The 26,329-nt window shown below is 39.8% G+C and overlaps 1 protein-coding gene across 2 annotated transcripts in view; it reads left to right on the top strand.

Annotated features, from left to right (window-relative positions):
* The window catches only part of LOC132397261 (protein inscuteable homolog), a 400,127-nt gene that overhangs the window by 158,801 nt on the left and 214,997 nt on the right, over positions 1 to 26,329 (top strand). For both annotated transcript variants that reach the window (XM_059975774.1, XM_059975773.1), the window contains exon 3: positions 25,013 to 25,358. In XM_059975774.1, coding sequence (XP_059831757.1) covers positions 25,013 to 25,358 — 346 coding nt within the window. The remainder of the gene's footprint in view (positions 1 to 25,012; positions 25,359 to 26,329) is intronic.

The following is a 26,329-nucleotide window of genomic DNA, read 5'->3' as shown; positions in this document are numbered from 1 at the left end:
ATGGCAAAATCTTCATCAGCATTCTTTTCTTTGCATGTAATCACAAAGAATATTCTGTTTTAACTACCGTGGGCTTCAACAGTTAATCAGCTCTGTAAAATATAAACAGCTTCAATGACACCTAAAAGGTGTAAATAATGCTTCATTAAATTGAACGTTGTTGACTTGACATTCCTTTGGTAAATGCACTTAACATGGAACTGCCATTCTGATGTTAACACTCATTGGGAACATTGTCTTGCCTGACTCTTGCATAAACAGAAGAAATACCACAGTGCAATTAAAGTACTGTTCATGCTGTTTACTAATGGACATCATAATGAAGGATTCTCAACTGGTGCTTGTACTGCAAATTATTTATAATGAAATATCTGAACTTTAACTTCACCCAGCCTGGATAAAGTCATTAATCTCTGATATAGGCTGGTTCCTTAAGCTTGTCATAACCAGGTGGATAGGTTCTCACTACCTATTAAGTGCTCCCAATGGCGTGCATCTCAAAAAGCCTCTGACAAATGGTTCAAATCAAAGGGTTCAAATGGTTCCATTTTATTATCAGAGAATGTATACATTCTCTTGTAGTTATATGCATTCACGGGGATAACCGGGAGTAAACCCCGAGGAAAAGTCTGGAGCTGCATTTCCTAAGGCAGTCCTAAGTTGAGTTCAACGTTGACTGGCAGCTCCTCTGGTGCCACTGGGCCCAGACTGTATTGGTTTCTGCTGTTCCTTTGTATTCATGAGCTGGGTGGAGAGGGGGAACGTGCTGCATGAGCAACGGCTTGCTCTCCATATGCCACTGTCCTAGCTTGCATATCGCTTTCACAGCTGGGATGCACTATCCATGGTTGATCTCAACCCACAGAGGCCTCAGCCTGGGAGGCAATCGTTCAGCATACTGTTATTTCACACATAAGCATCCCTTTGGAAATTTGCATTTTTCTTCAGAGTTCAATAGAGGAGGCAACTATCTTCGAAGGATTTGAAGAGATAAATCTGCCACTTAGTATCAACTATTTTCTCTGAAATTTGTACAGAGCCTTAAGTTGGCATATATATTATTGAGTTTTCAATACTGAACTATGTCCAATTGAAGATATTGGTAAGTAATTTTGAATACAACTACAGTAGTGTTTATTACAAAACTATGCAATTATATTTTAGATTTCAGTATATTAGCAGAGATTGGTATCTTTTTAGTTCTGTGCAGCGAAGTGCATTAAAATAATAGTTAATATTGCTCTACTGTGTGCTCTAGTTACCACAGAACCATAGAACACTACAGCAGAGTACAGGCCCTTCAGCCCTCCATGTTGTGCTGACCCATATAATCCTTAAAAAAAAGTACTAAACCCACACTACCCCATAACCCTCCATTTTTCTTTCATCCATGTGCCTGTCCAAGAGGCTCTTAAATACCCCTAATGTTTTCGCCCCCACCACCATCCCTGGCAAGTCATTCCAGGCACTCACAATCCTCTGTGTAAAAAAAAACTTACCCAGATGTCTCCCCTAAATTTCCCTCCCTTAATTTTGTACATATGCCCTCTGGTGTTTGCTGTACATATGCCCTCTGGTGTTTATGACCTATGTTCCAAGAATATATGGGATAAGAGGTTAACTATTCAATGTAATCGCTGCTCACTCACATACAAGAGACAGAATATGGGAGGAATTGATGGGAATGTAAAGAGAATATTCACCATTCCGTAGTAACTGGCCTAAACTTTTACTGCCCAGTGGCACCGCCTTCAACAACCTTAAGACCATAAGATATAGCAGCAGAATTAGGCCATTTGGCTCATCAAGTCTGCTCTGCTGTTTCATCATTGCTGATCTATATCCCTTTCAGCCCCAGTTTCCTGCCTTCTCTCCATAACCGTTCATGGCCAGACTAATCATGAAGTGCTTTGAGTGGCTAGTTATAAATCGTATAAAACCCCACCTCCCAGCTACATTGGACCTTTCCATTTTGTCTACTACTCAAATCAGTCCGCCTGATGATGCCACAGGCTCAGCCCTCCACTCTGACATGTCCCACCTGGATAAAATGCCTTGTAGGCCAGGATGTTGTTCCTTGACTTCACCTCAGTGTTTAACATGACCATCCCTCAGAGGCTGATGGGTAAATTGTTCTCAGTGGGACTCAGGTCGTGAACTTCTCGAAGTCAGTCCGAATTGGCAGCAAAATCTTAAGCTCCATCATGCTGATTCCTGGTGCCCCCAGGGGATGTGTGCTCAGTCTGCTGTTGTTCATGCTGCTGACTCACGACTGCACGGCCAGATTCAGCTCAAACCATATCATGGAGTGTGCCGATGATACAACAGTGGGTGGCCTCATCGGTAACAACAATGAGTCAACATACAGGAAGTAGAGAGGCTTATCAATTACTGCGCAAACAACAACCTGAGTTTCAACATGGACAAGACGTAAAAGATGCTTGAGGACTTCAGAAAGGCACAGGTCAGCCACTCTCCATTGCACATCAATGGCTCTGCCGCGGAGAGGGTGAAGATCACGAATTTCCTTTGTAGACAATCAAACCTGGACCCACAACACCTTCTCATTAGTTCAGAAGGCACAGTTGCATCTTTCTGAAGAGATTGAAGCATGAAAGTCTCTCTGCCCCCATTCTAACCCCTCTCTGGCTGCATCTCTTTTTGGTCCAGAAGCTGCAAGTCGTCGGACTGCAGGTCTCTCCTGAGAATAGTAAAACCACCAAGATGATCATTAGCCTCTCCTATGTGTGACATTTACCAGCAGTGTTGCAGACAAAGAGCCCAAAGCATTGTTGAGGATCCTTAACGCCCATCCCACAATCTCTTTTACCCACTACCATCAGGAAGGAGATGTAGATGCTTCAGGATTAGGACTGCCAAACTGGGTAATAGCTTCTTCTCTCAGACTGTGAGAATAATGAATACCCTGCCACCATCAAGGTCTCCTCACCAGGACACCGAGCCCTTTAGTGTACTGCTTACTGTTTACCTGTATGCGCTATTACCTGTATACATGCATTTCGAATGGCAGTTTATTAGCTTATAGTATAATATTTTGCTTTATGTGATGTGTGTGATATATGTTGTGTGGGCCTGGAGGAATGTTATTCTCAGCCCGAAATATCGACAGTGCTTCTCCCTATAGATGCTGCCTGGCCTGCTGTGTCCCACCAGCATTTTGTGTGTGTTGTTTGGAATGTTATTTTGTTTGGTTGTACAGTCAGACGATTAAAGTTGAACTTGAGAACAGAAGAGGGATTAGCATAGGATTAGTGCTTAACTGTGTGCTGGCACAATGGGCCAGAGGATGTGTTGCCATCATGTACGACTTCATGGAGACTTCCAATTAATATGAATTTACTCTTTTATCTCAAAGCAATGCAGCGACCGGTTTGTGAGCCATAGTAAAATATAGAAGAGTTCAGCACAGGAACAGGCCCATTCGTCCACAACGTCCATACTGAATATATATTTTGACAACTCCAACTTGCCTTAGAATCCATGAGGAAATGGAAGTATGGAAGAGGTGCAAGGAGGAGAAATACATTCCTCCTTGCTTTATCAAAGGTAACACATTTTCAGATCGCTTTTAATCATATCATATAAAAATAACTGTCAACCACTAAATGAGACAAACCCAACACTTGTACTTATTGATTTTAGATTTACAAACGCCTTTATACAATGTCAAGTATACCCATCCTGAATAAATAGTCAATGATTTACTCTGGATAAACTTCCAACATTGAGTAATAAAACTTTCATAAAATCTATAAAATTCTACAAAGAGCTTTACATATAATAAATTATTTTGAAGTGTTGTAACTGTGGTTTCAGAACAAAGTTATTATTTCATTTTATACCTTCAAAGTTTGCATGAAAGAGCATATCTCATTTTCACAATTATAATGATCCTTATCCTTAGGACAACAATTTCTCAATGTTTGCTATATGTATAATCCTACATTGTTCCCTCAGAGTTGTAAGATATTTTTAACGAATGGATGCTTGGCCAGCTTGATGACATCACAGCTGCTGAACGCCAGGGATCCCCTTGAACTGACAAATGGTAACAACAGACATTAGGGTGGTGGTGAAGCTTCTTTCGGAGATTGCCGGGTTGCAGAACTTTTCAAAATACAACAGGAAAAGCAATTTGTTAATGATGAAGGAGTTCAGTCCAAAACATTGATTGTTTATCAGTCCTGATGAAGGGCCTTGGCCCAAAATGTTGACAATTTATTTCTCTTCATTGATGCTGCCTGACTTACTAAGTTCCTCCAGCATTTTGTGCACGTTGATCAAGATTTCTAGAATCTGCTGAATTTGTGTTTATGAGAAAATATTTGTTTCTCTTTTCAAATAGCACAATGGCAACTTAAGCCATTTGAGCTTTTAAACATGTTAAATCTTTCAACAACTAATTCCAACTTATCTGTAGAAAAGCCTAATTCTATGCCTTCTAACTGAGAAACCAGAACAACACTTGGGAGCCCAGAGGTTTCACCATCAAAAATATCTGTTGTATTTATGGATAACTTCAGACCACTTACTCAGTAATAAAATGCATGTGCTGAATTGCAAATCCAAGGTCATAACACAAATCACCATCCTTACAAAAGCTCGCACATTCCATATGGGAAATAGATTCATGCAACCCACATACAACTGTTTAAGCATCTTGTTTCTCTGTGGTTGAATGATCCTATCTGACATCATCTCAGTGCCCTTTATGGGATCGTCTTAGTATCCTCTAAATTATTTTCTTTATTGTAATGTAGAAATCATCAACATTGAAGCATTGTCATTTAGGAGGGAGTGTGAGGCTGTCAGCATAAATGTTGAATGATACAAGATACCATCACGTTGGTGGATAAATTTGTCATTGTGGTATACTTGAATTTTCCCTAATTTACTGTATTGCACTTATCCTGAAAGGACTTCATAACTAATTTTCCATGATAATATAGTGCATTAAATAAATGCATATTTGGTCTTCTAATGCTGCATTCTCATTACAGAAACTGTAAATGAGATAGTAAAGGTGAAATGTTGATTGCTGGCTCAAAATTGCTCAACATTGGGAATAGAAGAGGAAATAAACCCAAAATTTTATTTTGGCAGCTATAATAAAACAGCAAGAGCAATTGAAGTCCTGGAACCTATTGCTCATCACAGCCTGATAATCTTGGTCATACATACAAACTTAAATATCTATTTGACTGATAGTTTCACTTGATAAATGGAGCTTGAAATAAGCAAATTGTACTACCAGTAAGGAGGCCTGATGTAATTCAATCATTTTTTTGTGGCCGTTGCTTGCAAAATCTAGCATGACTCTTGATTTTTGAGATATCGCATCCCGATGTGTGTCTGTTTCTATGAATAATGCGATAGAAGTCATGACTAATAAATAATAAGTACAGAAGTTAGAGTTGCAGGCGTATTTATGATTCTGTTAATGACATTCTACAATAACCCAGGAATGAGCATGATTTAAAATGGTCCACTTGGAAAAAGCCATTCCTTTTGTTCTTTTCCTCTTTCTTCTGCCTCCATCCAGTGCTTCATGTTGTATCCTAAGCAAGTGTATCACGGATAAATGGGACACCTCAAGCAGGCATCTTGCTCAGCATAGAGCCATTGGGCCAAAGAGCCTAATGCTCTGTATTACTCCATGACTCTACTTTTCTCCAATAAATGGAGATGAGCCCTGAACGCTTAAATCAATCTCCAGATGACCATATAGCTATTTTGTTCATTTTTAGCTATTTTTATGATTGGACAAAAACATATAAAACAAATAATACTGAAAGTTGTACCCAAGAAAGATGATCCTAGCACATAGTGATGAATTAAATAAAAGTCTGAACAAAAAATATTTTTGTCAACTATGATATAGTGTTTTCCTTTTATTTAACTCTGGGGAGAATATTATAGCAGTATGGTTTATCTTTTCTTTATGGGATTCCTTCAGGATTGAGAATGATTGTATCCACTGTGGTTTTGCAGGTTTTGAAGTAGCTGATAAGGCCAATGGAGATCGTGTGATTTGTAGGAAGGCTGTGTTTTTCATAGGTGCTCTTCATAGCTGGGCTTTAGGTTCTCACTACCATTCCGAATTCTCCTTATCTAAGTTTAGTGATCATGGGCCAGAGATTTCCAGAAGTCAGTGGGGATGTTGCATATCTTGAAGGAAGCCTTAAGCATATCTTTAAATCCTTTTGTCTTCCCTCACCCCCGAGAAATCCTTTCCCAAGGCAGAGCTTTATTCTGAGTATCTGTTTTGAGAATCTTGTAATGGACAAGAGAGTGATGTGGTCAACTGGGAATATTCAACTGGGCATTGATTATGTTTGCAGTGAATGCAGGATAGTGCCTTATCACATGATATAAATAACTGAGAAAAATTCTGCCTCCAATACCATGCACATGCCCTCTTGTTACGTAAATAATGCCCTGGTTATCAGACTGATAATTAAGTATTGTGTATATTTTAACTAAAGGGCTGACTTTAAGAACCTCTAATCCATCATGTTTTGAAATATTATTTACTCTCAACAGGAAGAGCTTCCAGATTGCAGCTCCATGCAGCAGTTTTAAGGAGTGAAAACTTTGATATACAGTGTATGTAACCATTCCAGAGCATAGTGTTGCAACAGCTATAAATATTCTCTTTATCAGCACTAGGAAGTGCCTTACCTATGAAAAAAGGTCTGAATGGATGGGTGAGCATGTGAGCAGAGTCTTCTGTTGTGGAAGGATTCTGGTCTTAGCAAAGATATAACTAACCATTTTGTGTTTCTGACTCGAAGGGAGAATGTCACAGTAACTCAACCTGTTCCAGCCTCGCTGTGTCCCATGTAAACTTATTACTTTTGCCATTATATAATGTCACTGAAGCATACTTCTACTGTAGCAGGTCAATAGTGATTGTATAGTGCAAAGTTTAAAGAATATTTAGTATCAAATTTTTTGTATATCACCATATACTACTTGAAGTTCATATTAAGCAGTAGCGAACAAGGCAACTGGACCTGCTGTGTTGTCTCCAAGACATTTCGCTACTCATCCAAGAGACTTCTTCAGAAGTGAAGAATGTGTTCTGGGCAACACAACATGTCTAGTTGCCTTGATTCACTACTGCTTGATATACTATGACCTGGATGATTGAGAACCTTCATAGACCTACCTTGAGATTCATTTTATTGCGGCCATTCACAGTAAAACAGAGAACAGATTGGGATACAGCTGATGTTCTGTCAATTTCCAATGCTAAGACGCTGAATATCTGTTTGTAGGAGCAATAGTAGTTCAGTTAGATATCAGAAACAAGAGACAATAACAGCATTTAGAAAACTAAACAGGCTGCAAGAAAATAAACTAAATAGGATTGTTTTTTTTCTACTGAGACTTAGTGCCAACATTTGTTTTCATTAGTGGGTTAGTTCCTCATTCTTGGTGACAGGGGTTTTGTGCCCAAATGTAGATTTTCATGACTGCAATGAAATAAAGAAATCTTATGGTTTCAGTCAATGTCAGCTTTGTTTTTTTCTTATTGGACAGCTGTTTGAGATTAGCTGTATCCAAGCTGTCAGGAATTGTTTGTTTAGTGATGGCCATGCTCTAAAGACAAATGTTCTGTCACTGAGAGCCCAGAGAAGTAGCTTTGCTGACTGATTAATCTTCAGTGCTTTTTCATTTAACAAATGATACCAGTTGCTCCCTTTGACTTCATGCTACATGTTAACATCACTTTATTAAGAAACTGGGAATGATGGAAAGGAGTGCACAGGCTTCAAGACTGCTGCAGAATACCTGATCTGATCCATGTAAGAACATATGATCCATGATCATATGCATCACCTGCTAAGGTCTCATAATGTACTGTACTGCAGATGTTTATATCTCAAGGGAATTGTCAGCTGGTGTTATAGACAGTGTCTTCAGTTGATGACAATACATCTTTCCATTTTGTCTTCCTTAAAGTAATAACAACACAATGGAAAATGGGAGTTTTGTGGCTGATGCAATGCAGCAGGCATTAACATATCTATTATCAATGGTCACAGACCACTTAAAGTTAATGAATTAGATTATTTTCTGTTTATAAACTCCATAATGTTAAATAGTAGAGGCAAAAATGGACATTTGACCTCTATGAAGTCCTGTCTTCAGACCTGAGCAGAATTAACAGAAAAATCATGACATCCATCTGATCTTCTTTGTTTCAAGTGATCTCAGATGATCAGCCTTTCTATCTTAAGTACATCGGCTTTCCCATTAAATGTCCCTTCTCTATTTAGCTTATTTCTCCATTTAATATGGTTGAGTCCATTTTCGCAAACTCAGGTGAAAAGTATTTTTGCTTGAGTTACTTCCAATCCACCACCATCTTTAGAAAGCTCTTTCACAAACATGAAGACCTTTACCTGGAGAAATAAACTATTACCTGTTCTGTCCTTCCCCATGGTGTACCCTTTCTGTTCCAATATCATCCTTAAATCAATTTCTCACTTCCTCTGGATTATTGTATTTTGAAAACTGAAAAACAGCCTTATTTGTTTTAACTGAAGTTCAGTATAATTTCTCTACTTTTGAATTCTGTACTTTTATAAATTGACCTTAGTGGTTTATTCAACATTTTTAATGGATTTGTTAATGTGCAACACTATCTAAAGATTTGTGCATTTGTACCATTAGATTGTTCTATGTCTAATGACTAACATAATGTTGGAACATTCTTGAGCCTTGTTTAATGCAATGTTATACTGGACTGATATATTAGGCAAAAGAAAATCATTTCTTGTGGTTAAGAAAAATGCATAACAATTCAAGCTTATCACCAGTATCACAGTAATTATCCCTATAGCTGAGAGCAGATGGCAAATAAAGCTTAGCTTCTGACTCTGGAAGTTTAGCCAGTGAAAACATGTTTGATAAGTTGCTTGTACTACAAATTATCGCTAGTGTTGTAGGGTAGTAGGAAAATTAGGCTGATGGGCATGAGAGAAGAGGAGTAGGTTATTGGGAAGCACACACAATGGCCACTTTATTAGGTACACCTTTACACTTGCTCGTTAAAGCAAATATCTAAGCAGGCAATCATGTGGCAGCAACTCACTCCATAAAAGCATACAGACATGGTCAAGAGGTTAGTTGTTTTTCAGAACAAACATGAGAATGGGGAAGAAATGTGATCTAAGTGATGTTCAGCATGGAATAATTGCTGGTTCCAGATAGCGTGGCTTGAGTATCTCAGAAATTGCTGATCTCCTGGGACTTCCATGCACAACAGTCTCTGGAGTTAACAGGGAATGGTCCAAGAAACAAAATAATATCCAGTGAGTGGCACGTCCATGAATATAAGTGCCTTGTTAATGAGAGAGGTCAGAGAAGAATGGCTAGATTGGTTCAAGCTGACAGGATAGCGACGGTAACTTAAATGGAAGCGTGTTACCACAGTGCAGAAGAGCATCTTTGAACGTTCAACATGCCAAACCTTGAACTGGATGGCCAGCAGAAGAAGATCATGAACATACACTCAGCGGCCACTTTATTAGGTACAGGGTACCTAATAAAATATCCACTGAGTGTACTGTAAATGAGGATTGTGATTGATGGGATTTGTTTGAGGTTGACATAGACTTAATGGGTTGAAAATCCTCTCCCACGTCATGGGAAATATATGATCTAGGCACTTCCATAATTCCTCTGGGTTTCAGGTACACAGTGGAACAAGACCTTCTGTGTGGCAGAAGATGCCCTTAATAAGGCAAACACATCTTGAATACAGCAGGGGCAGTATTTACAGTATATAAGTTGTAACACCACATGAGCTCCAAGATCATGCATGTTTCCCAAGCATCTCACTTTATTCTGGATGCTTTGTGTGCCATTTACATTCTTCCCATTAATATACAGCTTTATCTCCACACAACTCTCTGGACCTCTTCCATCTCTTTGTTTTTGGATTGCTCATTGAAAATCCAGTGTGAATGAGCAGAAATTTCCCAAACTTAAGTTTTGGGATACGTTGAAATCACAGTGCAGGGTAAGGGAGCAGATGACATTATCAAGTCCACCTACATAAGATAATACCATAATATTGCTCAGCCACTCCTCCAAACATCTTCATCCCTTTGTTCTCTTATATGACTTTTCCAATGCACTCCTCTTAAGCCTCCTGTGTTTTAGCTGCAATAGAAGTGGGGTAATCTAAAAGAAAGCAGGCATTGCCCAAACTCACAACAGGTCCTGATCACACATTAACCCTGTGCTTGTTGATGGACTTCAGCTCATCTCTGAAAGGGAAGCTACAGGCTATGGAGAGTAGTGATCTTTGTCAAGAAAACATGTGATTAATAGAGTAGTTAGTAGGTCTGTTTCCTGCCAGTAAGGCATCACTGTGTTTCATCAGTGCCATTTTAAATCAGAAGATTGTTAAGAAAACTCCTTAGGAACTGATTTCTCAAGGTCTGTGCAAGTCTGCATCAGCAAGAGTGACAACAGAAGATATTGTCTGTTCCAATGCAAATGAAAGTCTCAGCACTTGTATGTCATTGCACAGGAGTACAGTATAGGAAGAGAACTCAGAACAAATATTGTGGAACATTAAATTATGAATTTAAGATTCCAACTTACACTCACAGATTTGGAAATACTGTACCATATGATATCTGACATTTTGTAATAATTTTCAACACAAAGTAAGAACTTTACATTTATACCTGCTCATTGATAAATGTCCACCAGAAAATTTTAAAGATACTTGATTTTTAAAAGGGAAGAAGGAGTCAAAATGATTGAAATACAATTTAAACCCAATTAAATGATGACGGGGTATTTGAAGTGTTCTTTTGACATATTTAGAGTTATTACTACTACAGTTCTTAAAAGTCTCTCAGAATTGATAATTTATTGAGATAACACTCTTCAAACCAAATCAAGTCAACTTTATGTATGAGTAAAGGAGTTTATGTATGGGTGTAAGAGTTTATGTACAAGTACAGGAGCTTATGCACGGGTGTAAGAGTTTATGTATGAGTACAGGAGTTTATGTACGGGTGTAAGAATTTATGTACGAGTACAGGAGTTTATGTACGGGTGTAAGAGTTTATGTATGAGTACAGGAGTTTATGGGTGTAAGAGTTTATGTATGGGTACAGGAGTTTATGTACAGGTGTAAAAGTTTATTTACAAGTACAGGAGTTGATGTACAGGTACAGGAGTTTACGTATAGGTATAGGAGTTTATGTACGGGTGTAAGAGTTTATGTACGAGTACAGGAGTTTATGTACAGGTGTAAAAGTTTATTTACAAGTACAGGAGTTGATGTACAGGTACAGGAGTTTACGTATAGGTATAAGAGTTTATGTACGGGTGTAAGAGTTTATGTACGAGTACAGGAGTTTATGTACAGGTGTAAAAGTTTATTTACAAGTACAGGAGTTGATGTACAGGTACAGGAGTTTACGTATAGGTATAGGAGTTTACAAATATAGGAGTCTTTGCACACATTAATGTCTTTTCAGAAGGCAATTAATAAGATGCCATACAAGAGGCTGCTTAACAAGATAAAATCCTATAGCATTACAGGAAAGATACTGGCATGAATAGAGGAATGGCTGATGGGCAGGAGGCAGCGAGTGGGAATAGAAAGGGGCTTTTCTGTTTGGCTGCCAGTGACTAGTGGTATTCCTCAGGAGTCAGTATTGGGACCACTACTTTTCACAAAGTTTGTTAATGATTTGGATAATAGAATTAATAGTTTTATGGCAAAGTTTGTGATGATACAAAGATAAGTGGAGGGCAGGTAGTGCCGATGAAGCAATGAAATCGCAGAAGGAATTAGACAAATTGTAAGAATGAGCAAAAAAGTGGCAGATGGAAAACAATGATAATGCATTTTGGTAATAGGAACAATAGCGCGGACTATTATCTAAATGGGGAGAAAGGTGATACATCAGATGTGCAGAGAGACTCAGGAGTCCTCGTACAAAATCCCCAGAAGGCCAACATACAGGATGAGTCTGTGGTAAAGAAGGCAAAAGCAATTTTGGTATTTATTTCAAGGGGAATAGAATATAAAAGCAAGGAGATAACGCTGAGTCAGGCTGCACTTAGAGTATTGTCAACATTTTAGAAGCCCCATATCTCAGAAAGGATGTGCTGTCATTGGAGAGAGTCAGAGGAAGTTCATGAGGATACTTCTGGGAATAAGAGGAGTGCTTGGCAGGCTTGAGCCTGTACTCACTGTAATTTAGAAGAATATGTGGGAATCTCATCAAAACCTACTGAATGTTGAAAGGACTAGATAGTATGGATGAGGATAGGATGTTCCCTATGGTGGTGTATCTAGAACTGGAGGGCATAGCCCTAAAAATTGAGGGCGACCTTTTAGAATGGAAGTAAGGAGGATTTTTTTTTAGCCAGAGAGTAGTCTGCAGTGGAGGCCAAGTCCATCTGTATACTTAAGGCGGAAGTTGATCATTTCCCCTGATCGGTCAGGGCATCAAAGCAAATGCCAGGTGGAATCTAGGATCAGCCATGATGGAATGCTGGAGAATATTCACTGGGCTGAATGGCCTAATTCTGCTCCTATGTCTTTCGGTCTTACAGGAGTTTGTGTACGAGCGCTGGAGTTTACGCACGAGTGTAGGAGTTTATGTAGGAGTATGTTGAAGTACATGTGCATCAGGATTGTAGCCAGGCAAATTCAGACAACAACATACAGAATATAAATTATAAAAGACAGTAAATGAAGAAAAAAGCTTATCAGAGACAAATCCATGGTACTAATGGGAGGTGACCCTTGTTGTTCCATTGACTCGTTCAGGTTGGTTAAATATCTTGATGGTTGTAGGGAAGGTTGAATCTGGTGGAGTGTGATTTTAGGTTTCTATATCCTGCTTGACAGGAGCAGCGAGAAGAGGGCATGACTTGGATGATGGGAGTTCTTGATGATAGATACTGCTTTCTTGATTCAGGACCTTATGTAAACATTTATAGTGGTGGAGGAGGCAACGTCCACTACTTTCTGCATCCTTCTGTTTTCCTGTGCATTGTAATTCCCACACCAGTCCATGATGCAACCATCCAGGGTACTTTCAACAATGCATATATAGAAACTTGCTGGAGTATTTGATGACATTCTAAATGTGCTTTAACTTGAAAAAACTTATAAAGTGACAATCCAACTCTAAGCAAGCGTAAAGGGAAGAAAGTGAAAGAAGTGCCTAACTGTCGATCCACTGGCTTCCAGATGTTATGCTAAACACAAATTTGATGTGTGCTTTAGTGAAGGGAAAAGATCATGAGATGCTATATGACAAGGAATGTCTGGACAGGCATGTGAACAGGCAGGGAGTAGAGGAACACAGGCCATGCACCGTAAGTGGGAATATTTAAATTGGCACCTTGTGGGCCAAAGGGCCTGTTGCTTTGTTTTACTGTTCTTGGAAAAACAGTTTTCCTGATGAAATGAAAACATTTTTTACTGGAAACACTTGGAGGAGAATCAATACCAGAGGAATGAGGAGTATAATGTTTCAGGTCAGAATTACAAACTTGTTTTCCCTTTTGTCTCATATCCTGTCCAGTGTTTGTTCATCAACTGGTATTTATTTATTTTTTCGTGGTAGAAAACAATTTACAGAACAATAATTGGCTGATGAGATTTTGATGACATCACTGACTCTTCAACTAATTTTATCAATAGATCAAATAATGCTGAAAGCACTCATATCTGTGGAGAAAAAGGAACAGCAACCTTGAATATTACAATTTGAGTAACCAAATTATTTTCTCCCTCTCTCTCCCTCTCTCTCCCCCTCTCTCCCTCTCTCTCCCTCTCTCTCCCTCTCTCTCCCTCTCTCTCCCTCTCTCTCCCTCTCTCTCCCTCTCTCTCCCTCTCTCTCCCTCTCTCTCCCTCCCTCTCTCTCCCTCCCTCTCCCTCTCTCTCCCTCCCCAAATGTAACTATGTCTTCTGGTTTCTGTTGTTTTTTTTCTTAGCTCCTGTTTATAACTACTTACTATTAAATTGATATTTACCAGGATGTGATCAGCATGATACCACAGGCATTTCACCTCTTGTCCTCTTTATGTCATGAATGATATGAGTCTCTCATTTTCCAGTACTGAAAATAGATCCTTAACCTGAAATGATGCTTCTGTTTCTCTCTTCATAAGCGCTGCTTGACTTGCCGAGTGCTTTCAGTATTTTCTATTTTTGTTTTGGGCTTGCAGCATCTTCAGGCATTTTTTTTGCTCCCGTCAACAGACCCTCCTGCTTCCTTCTCACTTGTGTGCTTTATATAGCTTCTCCTTGACCACATCTATGCACCATGCCTCAAGTGTTCCCTACTCTAGTCTGCAAGATGTGACTAGCTATTGTGGAAGGTGGCCTTTTAAAGGCTAACAGTCTTTAGAATGATATACATTAAGGCGGCAGAAGCCTCTCTATAATAATACTGCTTCCCTCCTGATGCAAACATGGCATAAATTACTGTGTCTTTATCTTTTGGGTTGGAATGGGGATCAATCTCAGTGTTAAGTACGTGTCCACTTCCAATTCTTGCTGAATATGTATATAGTTCTTAGTCTTGGTCTTCCTTACAACTTCTCTACATCTACTCAATGCCTCTCCCATCAAATCTCTTTATAACTTCAACATTTGGAGTGGCACTGTAGCATAGTTGTTATTGGTTTATAGTGCTAGGGATCACTGACAGCGTTTGATCTCTGAAGTGTTTGGATGGTGTCCCTGTGACCTTTTAGGCTTCCTCCAGGCTTTCTCCACATTCCACAGATGCACAGGTTGGGGTTAGTGAGTTCTGCGCAAGCTATGTTAATGACAAAAGCGTGGCAACACTTACGGGCTGCCCAGCATAATTCTCGCTGATTTGATTTGACGCAAATGGTGCATTTCAATAGTTCCATCTAGTGTCAGAGAATTTATGCAGTATATATCCTGAATTTCTTGTTCTTCGCAGACATCCACATAAACAGGAGAGCTCCCCAAAGAATGAGAGGCAGACAAAACATTAGAATACCAAAGCCCCCTCCCATGGACAACAGCAGCAAAGCAATGACTCTACCCCACCCCCACCCATTTCTGCAAAAAAAATCTGAACCTTCCACCCACCAAGCCTGCAAGAGCAAAGCTCCCAATAAACGCCACAACAAAACCTAACACAGGCTCACCCTCGCTCCCTAATAATGGGAACAAGAGGCGTCCCCTTCCCCAGGGAGAGGGGAGACATAACAAAACAACTTGTTGATTTGTGATGATAAAGTCTATTGCACCGCTATTTTTTCTGAGTTCTCTGACTGGAGAGTCAGCAACAAATTCTCTTCCACCAACAAGAGACAGAGAGAAAGAGCGCGCGATTCGCTGAGTACAGAGCCTCCAACAGCTGATCCTCTGTTCCTGATGTTCCACTTTCTCCTGCAACACTTTATTCAGTGGCACCAGCATAGCATCAGCCTGTCCACAGCTGCAAAACCTCAGAATCCTGACTGTGCGGTTGTCTACTAGGCCGCGTCCTTGGGATTTCAAAAAGCCGTTGGTCGTGAGCCCCTGGGAGCGAGTCCCACCACCATAAAGAATCAAAGTGTGAGTGTAACTCCAGGTCAGGGCTTCAAAAGAACCCCGTCCACTCTGAAACGGAAAAAGAGAGACACCAAAGGTAGAAATGTGCTGTTTCCGTAGATGGGCTTGAAAGAGGCACTGGTGAGTGCCATCGTAACTCATGGTATGTTTTGATGTACAAATAAAGCTAATCTTCAAAGCTGTCTTCTTGGAGTCAGCTTGCAAGTTATGGTGCCTTAGCCCATGTATTTTTTTTTAAGACTGAAGAATAAGCAACAAGTTCTGTAGCTCACAAATAAGGTAATATCTTAGGACTTTGCATTTTCCTGTCTTGACGGATGTGCTACAAGGCTATTAATGGATTTTTTGAACTGTTAATCTCTGTAGGCCATCTGTGACCACTAACTAAATCTCCATTTTCCTGCTCTCTGGATTTTCCTTTCTCACCCCTTCCCTCTCACTGCATTTAAACATCACTCCTTTGGGTTCATCGCCAAGACAGGGACTTCAGCTATGCTTTGTGCTTCCTCCCTTCCAGAAGCTGCACTGTGAAGAGGTAAAAGAAGACCAGTGAACACTGAGTAAAATCTTTTTACTGAAACAATTTCCCATACTTGGAATTAGCTTTTTTTTTCTTTTTCCATTCAATAAATAACAATCTTTGAGGATTGGATTATAAAATAGGAAGCCTCAAGAGGAGGTGTAAATTGCTGAAAGTGAGCATTTGCAATTAGAATAACTTATTGACAGAAGCACTGACCGATGGTGTTGTAAATGTAACACTGCTCTAATCAATCAAGGCAGCTGGTGTTTGGAAATGAGCAATATCAGAGGATCAGACTGAGAGCTCTGAATTTGCAATTAGAGAGGGCAGTGGAAAGGACTGAACTGTCTGACAGTGACATCATTAATTTTGTCTTTTTAACATCTGCAGAAAATGAGAGCCATTAATAGAGTAAGACATTGTTTCCCCTAAATGGAATGCGATGATTGTTTTGGGAAAAGAAGGTTTGAGCTTCCTTCATCCAGTACCGTAGGAGGATTGAACATACAGTTGCTTCAAGAGGATAACTGAGGTCTGCCAGCAAGAGCCTTCATTTCACTTATAATTGAAAAATTAGGAAAATGCTTTTAATATCATTATCTCATCAATTATATTGGTGATTTTTTTTGTCACAGAGTTGATTTTAAGATTGCTTTTTAATGATGTATTCTTTAAATGAAGAGCAATCTTTCATTCTATTTCAACAATCACAGAGATGTATAACCATATCCCAAAGGTGTGGAATGTCTGAAATATCATAAGTATGAAATATTGAACAGGATGCCAGATGCTGTTGTGGAAATGGCACCTGGACAGTAGAGTGGTCAGCTCTTCACTAGTCTATTCAAATAAAAAATAGAACCTTTTACTCTCTGCCAAGACTTTATTCCGCTAGTCCCATTGACCTGCACCCAGTCCATAACCCTCCAGACCTCTCCCATCCATGTATCTATCCAATTCATTCTTAAAGCTTAAGGGTGCCTGCATTTACCGCTTCAGATGGCAGCTCATTCCACACTCCCACCACTCTGAGAGAAGAAGTTCCCCCTAATGTTCCTCCTAAACCTTTCCCCTTTCACCCTAAAGCCATGTCCTCTCGCATTTATCTCTCCTAATCTAAGTGGAAAGAGCCTACTTGCATTTACTCTGTCTATACCCCTCATAATTTTGTAAACCTCTATCAAATCCCCCCCTTATTCTTCTACATTCCAAGGAATAAAGTCCTAACCTGTTCAATCTTTCCCTGTAACTCAACTCCTGAAAACCCGGCAACATCCTAGTAAATCTTCTCTGCACTCTTTCAATCTTACTAATAACCTTCCTATAGTTAGGTGACCAGAACTACGCACAATACTCCAAATTTGGCCTCACCAATGTCTTATAAAACCTCACCATAACATCCCAACTCCTATACAGTACTCAGTACTTTGATTTATGAATGCCAGGATGCCAAAAGCCTTCTTTACAACCCTGTCTACCTGTGATGTCACTTCCAGGGAATTATGTATCTGAACTCCCAGATTCCTTTGTTCCTCTGCACTCCTCAGTGCCCTACCATTTACTGTGTATGTCCTACCTTGATTTGTCCTTCCAAAATGCAACACCTCACACTTGTCTGCATTAAATTCCATCTGCCATTTACTGGTCCATTTTTCCAATTGGTCCAGATCCCTATGCAATCTTTGAAAACCTTCCTCGCTGTCCACAACACCCCCAGTCTTAGTGTCATCAGCAAACTTGCTGATCCAATTTACCACATTATCATCTTGATCAGTGATATAGACAACAAACAGCAATGGTCCCAGCACAGATCCCTGAGGCACGCCATTAATCACAGGCCTCCAGTCTGAGAAGCAATCATCCACTACCACTCTATCTACTCCCACACAGTCAATTTCGAATCTGGTTTACAACCTCTCTATGGATACCTAGTGTCTGAACCTTCCGAACTAACCTCCCATGTGGGACCTTGTCAAAAGCCTTACTAAGTCCATGTAGACAACATCCACAGCCTTTCCTTCATCTACTTTCTTGGTAACCTTCTCGGAAAAGCTCTACAAGATTCGTTAAACATGATCTACCATGCACAAAGCCATGCTGACTATCCTTAATCAGCCCTTGGCTGTCCAAATACTTGTATATCCGATCTCTCAGAACATCTTCCAATAATTTGCCTACCACTGATGTCAGGCTCACCGGCCTGTAAGTACCTGGTTTACTTTTGGAGCCTTTTTTAAACAATGGAACAACATGAGCTACCCTCTAATCCTCATGGCTAAGGACATTTTAAATTTTTCAGCCAGGACCCCTTCAATTTCTACACTAGTCTTTCTCAAGGTCCGAGGAAATATCATGTCAGGCCCGGCGGATTTATCTACCTTTATTCACTATAATGCAGCAAGCACCTCCTCCTCTTTAATCTCTATATGTTCCATGACACTACTGCTTGTTTCCCTTCCTTCCAAATACACTATGTCAGTTTCCTGGGTAAATAGTGATGCAAGAAAACTGTTTAAGATCTCCCCCATCTCGTGAGGCTCTGTACATAGATAAGCACTCTGACCTTCTAGAAGACCAATTTTGTCCCTTCCATCCTTTTAATATACTCTTAGAAAACCTTCGGGTTTATCTTCACGCCATCTGCCAAAGCAGCCTCATATCTTCTTTTTGACTTCCTGATTTCCTTCTTTAGTAATTTCTTACATTTTCTATACTCTTCAACTACCTCATCTGTTCCTTGTTGGCTATACCTGCTATACATCTCTCTCATTTCCTTAACCAGATCGCCAATATCCCTTGAAAACCAAGGTTCCCTATGCCTGTTAACTTTGCCTTTAATCCTGGCAGGAACATGCAAACCCTGCACTCTCAAAATTTCGCCTTTGAAGGCCTTCCACTTACTGAACATATCCTTGCCAGAAAACAACTTATCCCAATTCGCTCTTCCTAGATCCTTTCTCAATTCCACAAAATTGACCCTTCTCCAAGTTAGAACCTCAACTCAAGGACCAGACCTATCGTTATCCATAATTAACTTGAAACTAATGACATTATAGTCATTGGACCCAAAACGTTTGCCTACACATACTTCTGTTACCTGACCTGTCTGGTTCCCTAATAGGAGATCAAGTATTGCATCCTCTCTTGTAAGTACCTCCATATATTGATTTAGAAAACTTTCCTGAATACATTTGACAAACTCCAAACCATCTAGCCCTTTCACTGTGAGAATCACAGTCAATATGTGGAAAGTTAAAATCTCCTACTATTTCAACTTTCTGTTTCTTACATCGGTCTGCTATCTCTCTACAGACTTGCTCCTCCAATTCTCTCTGACTATTGGGCAGTCTATAATACAACTCTATTAGTGTGGTCACTTTCCCGTTCCTCAGCTCCACCCATATGGCCTCTGTAGACAAGCCCACCAGGCTGTCCTGTCTATGCACAGCTGTGAAATTTTCCCTGACTAGTAATGCCACTCCTCCCCCTCTCATCCCACCCTCTCTATCATGCCTGAAACAACGGAACCCTGGAACATTAAGCAGCCAGTCCTGCCCCTCCTGCAACCAAGTCTCACTAATAGCAATAATGTCGTAATACCACGTGTCAATCCATGCCCTAAACTCACTTGCCTTACCTGCAATACTCCTTACATTGAAATAGATGCACCTGAGAACATTTCTATAACGTACAAAGCTTTGATTTCTGTTTATCCATGCAGTCCTCGCATGACCTTTATCCTCCTCCACCTCACTGTCTGCTCTAACACCCTGGTTCCCCTCCCCTTGCAAATCTAATTTAAACCCCCTGGAGCAGCACTAGCAAATCTACCCGCAATGATGTTAGTCCACCCCACCCCCCAGTTCAGGTGCATACCATCCCGTCGGAACAGGTCGCACCTTTCCTGAATCAAAGCCCAATTGTCCAGAAACATGAAGCCCTCCCTCCTGCACCATCTCCTTAGCCACATATTTAGCTGCATTATCTTCCTATTTATAGCCTCATTAGCACGTGGCACAGGTAGCAATCCTGAGTTTGCAACCCAGGAGGTCCTGTCATTCAACTTTGCACCCAACTCCATGAACTCTCCTTGCAGGACCTCTTCCTCCTTCCTATCCACGTCATTGGTCCCTACATGGACCACAACATCTGGCTGCTCACTTTCCTTCCTGAGAATACAGAGATATCGTGGACCCTGGCACCAGGGAGGCAACAGACCATTCAGGATTCTCGATCTCTCCCACAGAACTTCTTATCTATCCCCCTAACCTTTGAATCCCCTATCACTACTGCTCTCCTCTTTTCCCTCCTTCCTTTCTGAGCTGAGGGTCCAGTCTCAATGCCAGGGATTCGACCACTACAACTTGTCCCTGGTAGGTCGTCCCCACCAACAGTATCCAAAATGGGATATTTACTGTTGATGGGAACGACCACAGGGGTGCTCTGCTCTTTCTGCCTATTCCCCTTCCCTCTCCTGACAGTCATCCAGCTACCTGCCTCTTGACTTTTAGGGGTGACTGCCTCCCTGAAACTCCTGTCATTTCTGCCTCTGCCTCATGACTGATCTGAAGTTCATCCAGCTCCAGCTCCAGTTCCCTAACACGGTTTGTCAGGAGCTGCAGCTGGATGCACCTTATACAGTTGTAGTCATCAGGGACAAATGTGCTGTCCCTAACTTTCCACATTCTGCACACGGAGCACTCGGCTGCCCTAACTGTTGCCTCCATTACCTACTCCAAAGTTAATTAAATTAATTAAAGGAACTTGCCCAGCTTTACCTCACTGGGAGCAAGCTCGTCCTCAGCCTCCGCTCGCCAAAGCCTCTCAAGCCAAAGTCTCAAAGCTCTACTCCTACCCTGAGCCACTCACACACTGACCGCTCCTCCTCCTCTTCTTCCTCTTCTTCTATTTCCATCAGTTTAGACACATCTAGGCGTATTACTGCCCTCTGCAGGATGTACAATTAATTACAGAAATTCCAGAAACTCAAATTCTCAAATATTAACTAGTTGCATGTAGAAACAGAATAATAATCTTTTCAATCAGATGGTGGTTCTCTTAGTGGCCAAACAAAGATTCAATAGAGAAACAAAATACATTTAAGTCAGACAGCCTCTTGAACAATATTCTTCTTTCAATTTTATATTGATTACAACTCAGCAAAACATGCTGAACTGTCTCTGGACTACCACGGTCACATAATCCAGTTGGATGTTTTCCTATTATTTTTAAGTAATAGTTCAGGCCACAATGCCCCAACCTAAGTCCTGTTAATTTCACCATATCTCTATGATTTAAAGAGTTTCAGTCTGAGACCTTTTTAACTAGAGGGTGACTAGAAAAGAAATGCCTTTCATTTTTTCCATCCTCTTGCCATTTCTTCTCAATGACTTTTTTTTAATCCTACTTCTCAATTCTGCTCTGCCTGGGGGTATTCTAATTCCTACTTGCCCGCTCTGTAAGGAAGACTTTGCAATGCCATCCACAATTTCATTTCCCTCCACCCCAGCATGCCCAGTTATCCATGTAAATCCATGTAAACCCATCTTCCCTCCTCTAAAGAAAACTAAGAGAACCTCAATAACTATATCAGGATGAGGGATGAGCTTTTGAATTATTCCCTTTCATAGCCTTTAAGGCAGCAGCAGAATCCGAACAGATGATAACCCTGCATGGTCGAGAGTCTTCTATCCACCATAAGGCCCAGAGGATTGCTAATAATTCTGTTGCAAAGACAGAAACACCATCTGAAACCCAATGACCAATCTCAACCAAGTTGAGACCCGTGCATCCCAAATCCCAAATTTACTGCTCTCTGGATCCAATGAGCCATCAGAAAAAATCTTCAGATAAGATCCCTATTTTATTATTTAAATATTCATTTACAATCGACATTGTTGAAATTGCTCCGCTTCCTTGAAGCTGAAAAAGGAGGAATAGGTCTACTTCTGGTTCTGGCAAAAGCCAAAACGGAACGGGTGGCAAGCAAATTTGGTCAGCTATGTCTTCCTCAATCAGTTTCAATTTCACAGCCCTGATATTAACCAAATCTAAAAATAGATATTATTTAATTTTACTTTGGCGCTCCGACGTCTCCTGCAAAAGACATTTTGATGGACAGCTGTGATTGAAGCCATTTAGCTTTACCCAATACTGCAGGCCTGACTTAACTCATCTTAAATTTAGAGGCGCTTCTCCCATCTCCACACATGATGCAGGGACTGATGTTGTTCTGAAAGCTCCACAACAGAGTCTAAGTGCTTTGGACTGCACAGTGTCTAATTTTTCAAGTACTGCCGTAGCAGTGGAACCATAATCAATTACTGATCTAATCATAGCTAGATATATTAAATACATAGATTCCACCCCCCGCTCCCCAGTCACATCCAGCAATACTTTGTATAACATTTAAAACTTTCTCACACTTTCTGATTGTTTTATCTATATGAACCCTCCAAGTAAGTCTTTCATCAAACCAGACACCTAAAAACTTGAATACCTTGATCTTTCTAATGGAGAATCATCTGGACACAATTCACAATCAGGGATCTTTCTTCTAAAGCCAAAAATCATATATTTGGACTTAGAAGCAGAAATCCTGAAACCCCATTTGTTTACCCAGTTTTCAACTGACCTTAAAGCCTTTTGTACCTGCTTTAATATGTACTTGATATTTCTTCCTCTTTTTCAGATTTCACCATCATCTGCAAACAACGATTTGCCAAATCCTGTCCTTACCTGCTCAAAGATATCATTTATCTGGCTGCTCCTCTTCAGTTACCCCTTCTTTCATTTGTCCCTGCCAATTATCTCAAGTACTCACTCCCTCTAATCAACTAATCAACACTCTGTTTAACCCTTCAGTTGCCCTCCACACTAATTTTAAAGAACAGAATAAAGATTGTTTGCAATCTATTGCACTGTTTCATTGCGTTATAATTAGGGAGACTCAGGAATGTATTCATTGTAAATATACATTTTATGTAAGTAATACATAAGCACATTGATAGCTGGTTAAGGATTTTCTGAAGCAGAAACAGGTTGCAATTTCATACAATGTTTTATGAGCTCTCTATAATGAAAGCTTGTGATGACTTGGTAATGTAGTAACGTTTTTACAGATGGAGTCGAATGACTGTAAAGAATCTGGAGGCAGAGCATGGAGCTGAGATTCTATAATTGCTGATTTTTTTTTGCCTTGTTTATTATGTTGCTTTTATTTGACATATTGATTTTTCCCTTGTTGCCATTTTCTAAGAAGTGGGTAGTGTCATCATACATGCACCAATTACGGGGTTTATCCACATTGAACATTTAAAACTACTGCTTCTATCTCATGAGACACAGCAGGCGGAAGACTTTCAGATAATAATGCAATGTATGGGACAGAATTAGCCTTAGGGTTTATGTTTGATGTGTTTTTTCACAAGGTAGATGGTAATGCAATCTTGGTAATGCGATTTGCAGCAATTTCTCTAGCTGACGTCTTTAATTAGTGAACTCACAGTCAGTCAAAGCCGAGTTTCTTGGTAGGACTTCAGAAACATGTTAAAATATTTGATACTTCTGTCTCTGGTGTACACTCAATCACATTTGCTGTTAAGAATTGGCCAAATTAAACGTGTGGGCTTCTCATAAATCTTAGTTTTCAATATATTTATTCTCTAAGCAGCATCTGCTTTTAGCAACAGTGTTTGAATTTTACTGCCCATTAACCTCTGAATATTCTGGAAGGATCTACTCCACTAGGAGCATGTCAAATTCCTTTGAAGTACAACATACAAAATATTTACTGTGCACTGTGAGGCTGAGTTTGATTTAAACTGCTTTATAAATCTCCCATGCAAGGAAAACATAGGTTAATTATATTTCATGTGGAGTAGGCAATAAGATTTTCTACAATTGTCCTCGTCCTTTAGAAATAAAGCACACAAATGTAGATTGGCCTTAAAAATATCTAATAACATAACAGTGTATTTAATGGATTTTTTCATTTTGCCCAACAACTTGAAAAGATGTGCCATGAACAGGAAACTCCAAAATGGAAACATTCCTCAACATATTTGCATTATGAAGTTTCTGATTTTATGCACATCTTCACATTTAGTTCAGCATGGAAAGTTAGGACTGTACTTTACAAGTATCTAATAAAGAGAATTATATTCCTGTAATGCCTTTCAACCACCACAAAAAGGAAACAATTTAAACTGTATGTAAGCTTTTGTTGTTGCAGGTAATATATTATTTATAAAGAATTTTTTTTAAAAAAGAAGCTCCTGGCATTTTTTCTTTGCATTTATTTAATACATGTCAGTTCAGAGTTGAGGTGAGTGAAGTTATCCACACTGGTTCAGGAGCCTGACAGTAACTGTTCCTGAACCTGGCAGTGTGGGTCCTGAGGCTTCTGTACCTCTTTCCCAGTGGCAGCAGTGAGAAGCGAGCAAGGGCCAGATGGTGGGGTCCTTGATGATGGATGCTACTTTCTTGTAGCAGCGCTTCTTGCAGATGTGCTCAACGGTGGCAAGAGCTTTGGCATTTGCATGTTGATCTCAGGATAGATCCTCTGATATGACAATGCCAAGGAATTTAAAGTTACTGACCCTCTCTAACTCCGATCCGCTAATGAGGATTTGCTCATGCACCCCCAGTTTCTTCCTGCTGTAGTCAATAATCAGCGATTTTGGTTTTGCTGACATTGGGCATTGACAAGACTAAAAAAGGAAATTCAAGGCCATGGCAATAACATGCGAACAAAACCCTGCCAGTGCAATTTCATTCATGCATTATCTGGGTTAGTGAAAAAGATTGAGGAGAGGAAGTGTTGGAAGAGCAAGAAATCACAATCTTAATTCTATTTTATGGTTTCCTTCCTCTAGCATGCATCTGATACAAATAGATTCTGTGCAGCGTTGGATGGGGGACTTGAGATTGATGGCAGAGTGTGAGTGCATGTATGTACTTCAATCAAAGCCCATCAGTGTCGATGGTGAAGGACAGAACGAGCTTGTCATAACATCTCAGCAAGATTTGCCTGACAGCTTGCAGACACTGCTAAAAAGAGCATGGGCAATCACCACAGAACTGTCCAAGATTTTCTACAAGCTGGAAATAAACAGATGGCAACACATCCACAGTACTGCGGTGAGGGTGCACTGCCATATCAGATCACTGATAAACGAAAGCAGTGGTTACACTCACAGCGCTTCAGGAGAGATACAACAGGTAATGCCAATCAACTCAAATTTAGTCATGAATTAAGATTTTGGGAAATAAACTAAGAATTTAAATTCATAATTCATTATGAATGCTATTTATTTCAATGCATTTTAAAAATATACCTTGAATTTCTATAATGCAAATAAGATCATGGCAATACTGACATAAGACCTGCAACAGGAGCAACATGAAATTTGACTTCCTAATGATTTTTCACTAGTGCATCAGGTTTGCACGATGTTCAATCTGGTATGAATTGGAGTGGTTCAGTTTGATGGAATCCCTCCTTTTAATGCTGATATTGAAAAATATATTGACAGCACAAAGCTAAAAGAGAATGGTTTATCTAAATGGGAGGGACATCTTGGAAAAATATGTACAGAATTCAAGGGAGATCTGGATATGTTACAGAATATGTACAAACAGCAACTATTTTCGTCAATGGGAAACACCACTGAAAATATTTACATGGAAGAAATGTTGCATGTTAGATTCATATTCTCAGGAAACTTGGGTATTTTCAAGTGTAGCTTCATAATTTAAAAATGTTGACTTGGATGATTCCAATGGTGATGAATAAATGCTTTTTTGTTTAAGCTACTGCAACACTAACTGAAATAGAATAGAGAATTACTGAAGAAATGAAGGATAACAAATGTAGAAAATCTATTAAATAATTAATACAAACAGGCAGGTTTACTGCTGAAAGGTAAAGTTTGATCGCTGCCTCCGTTCCTCACTCCATGACTGTTGTAATTAAAAAATAATGAAGCAATATAGCTAGTAATCAAAATAATAAATGTTTCAGGTCACCTGATTGCACTGACCAGCACAGACCAGATTAAGTATTCAAAAAGGAACATGGATTTTCTTTTGGAAAAAGTAGGAGGATTGCACACATAATAAAACAGGTTAATATCTTCAGTCTATTTGCTTGAGTCTGTTGTCTCTTAACTTATCACCGAAGTCAAGGAGTT

The sequence above is a fragment of the Hypanus sabinus genome, chromosome 7 (genome assembly GCF_030144855.1).
Source record: "Hypanus sabinus isolate sHypSab1 chromosome 7, sHypSab1.hap1, whole genome shotgun sequence".
Taxonomy (NCBI): Eukaryota; Metazoa; Chordata; class Chondrichthyes; order Myliobatiformes; family Dasyatidae; genus Hypanus; species Hypanus sabinus.
This window is presented reverse-complemented; position numbering and strand designations above follow the sequence as displayed.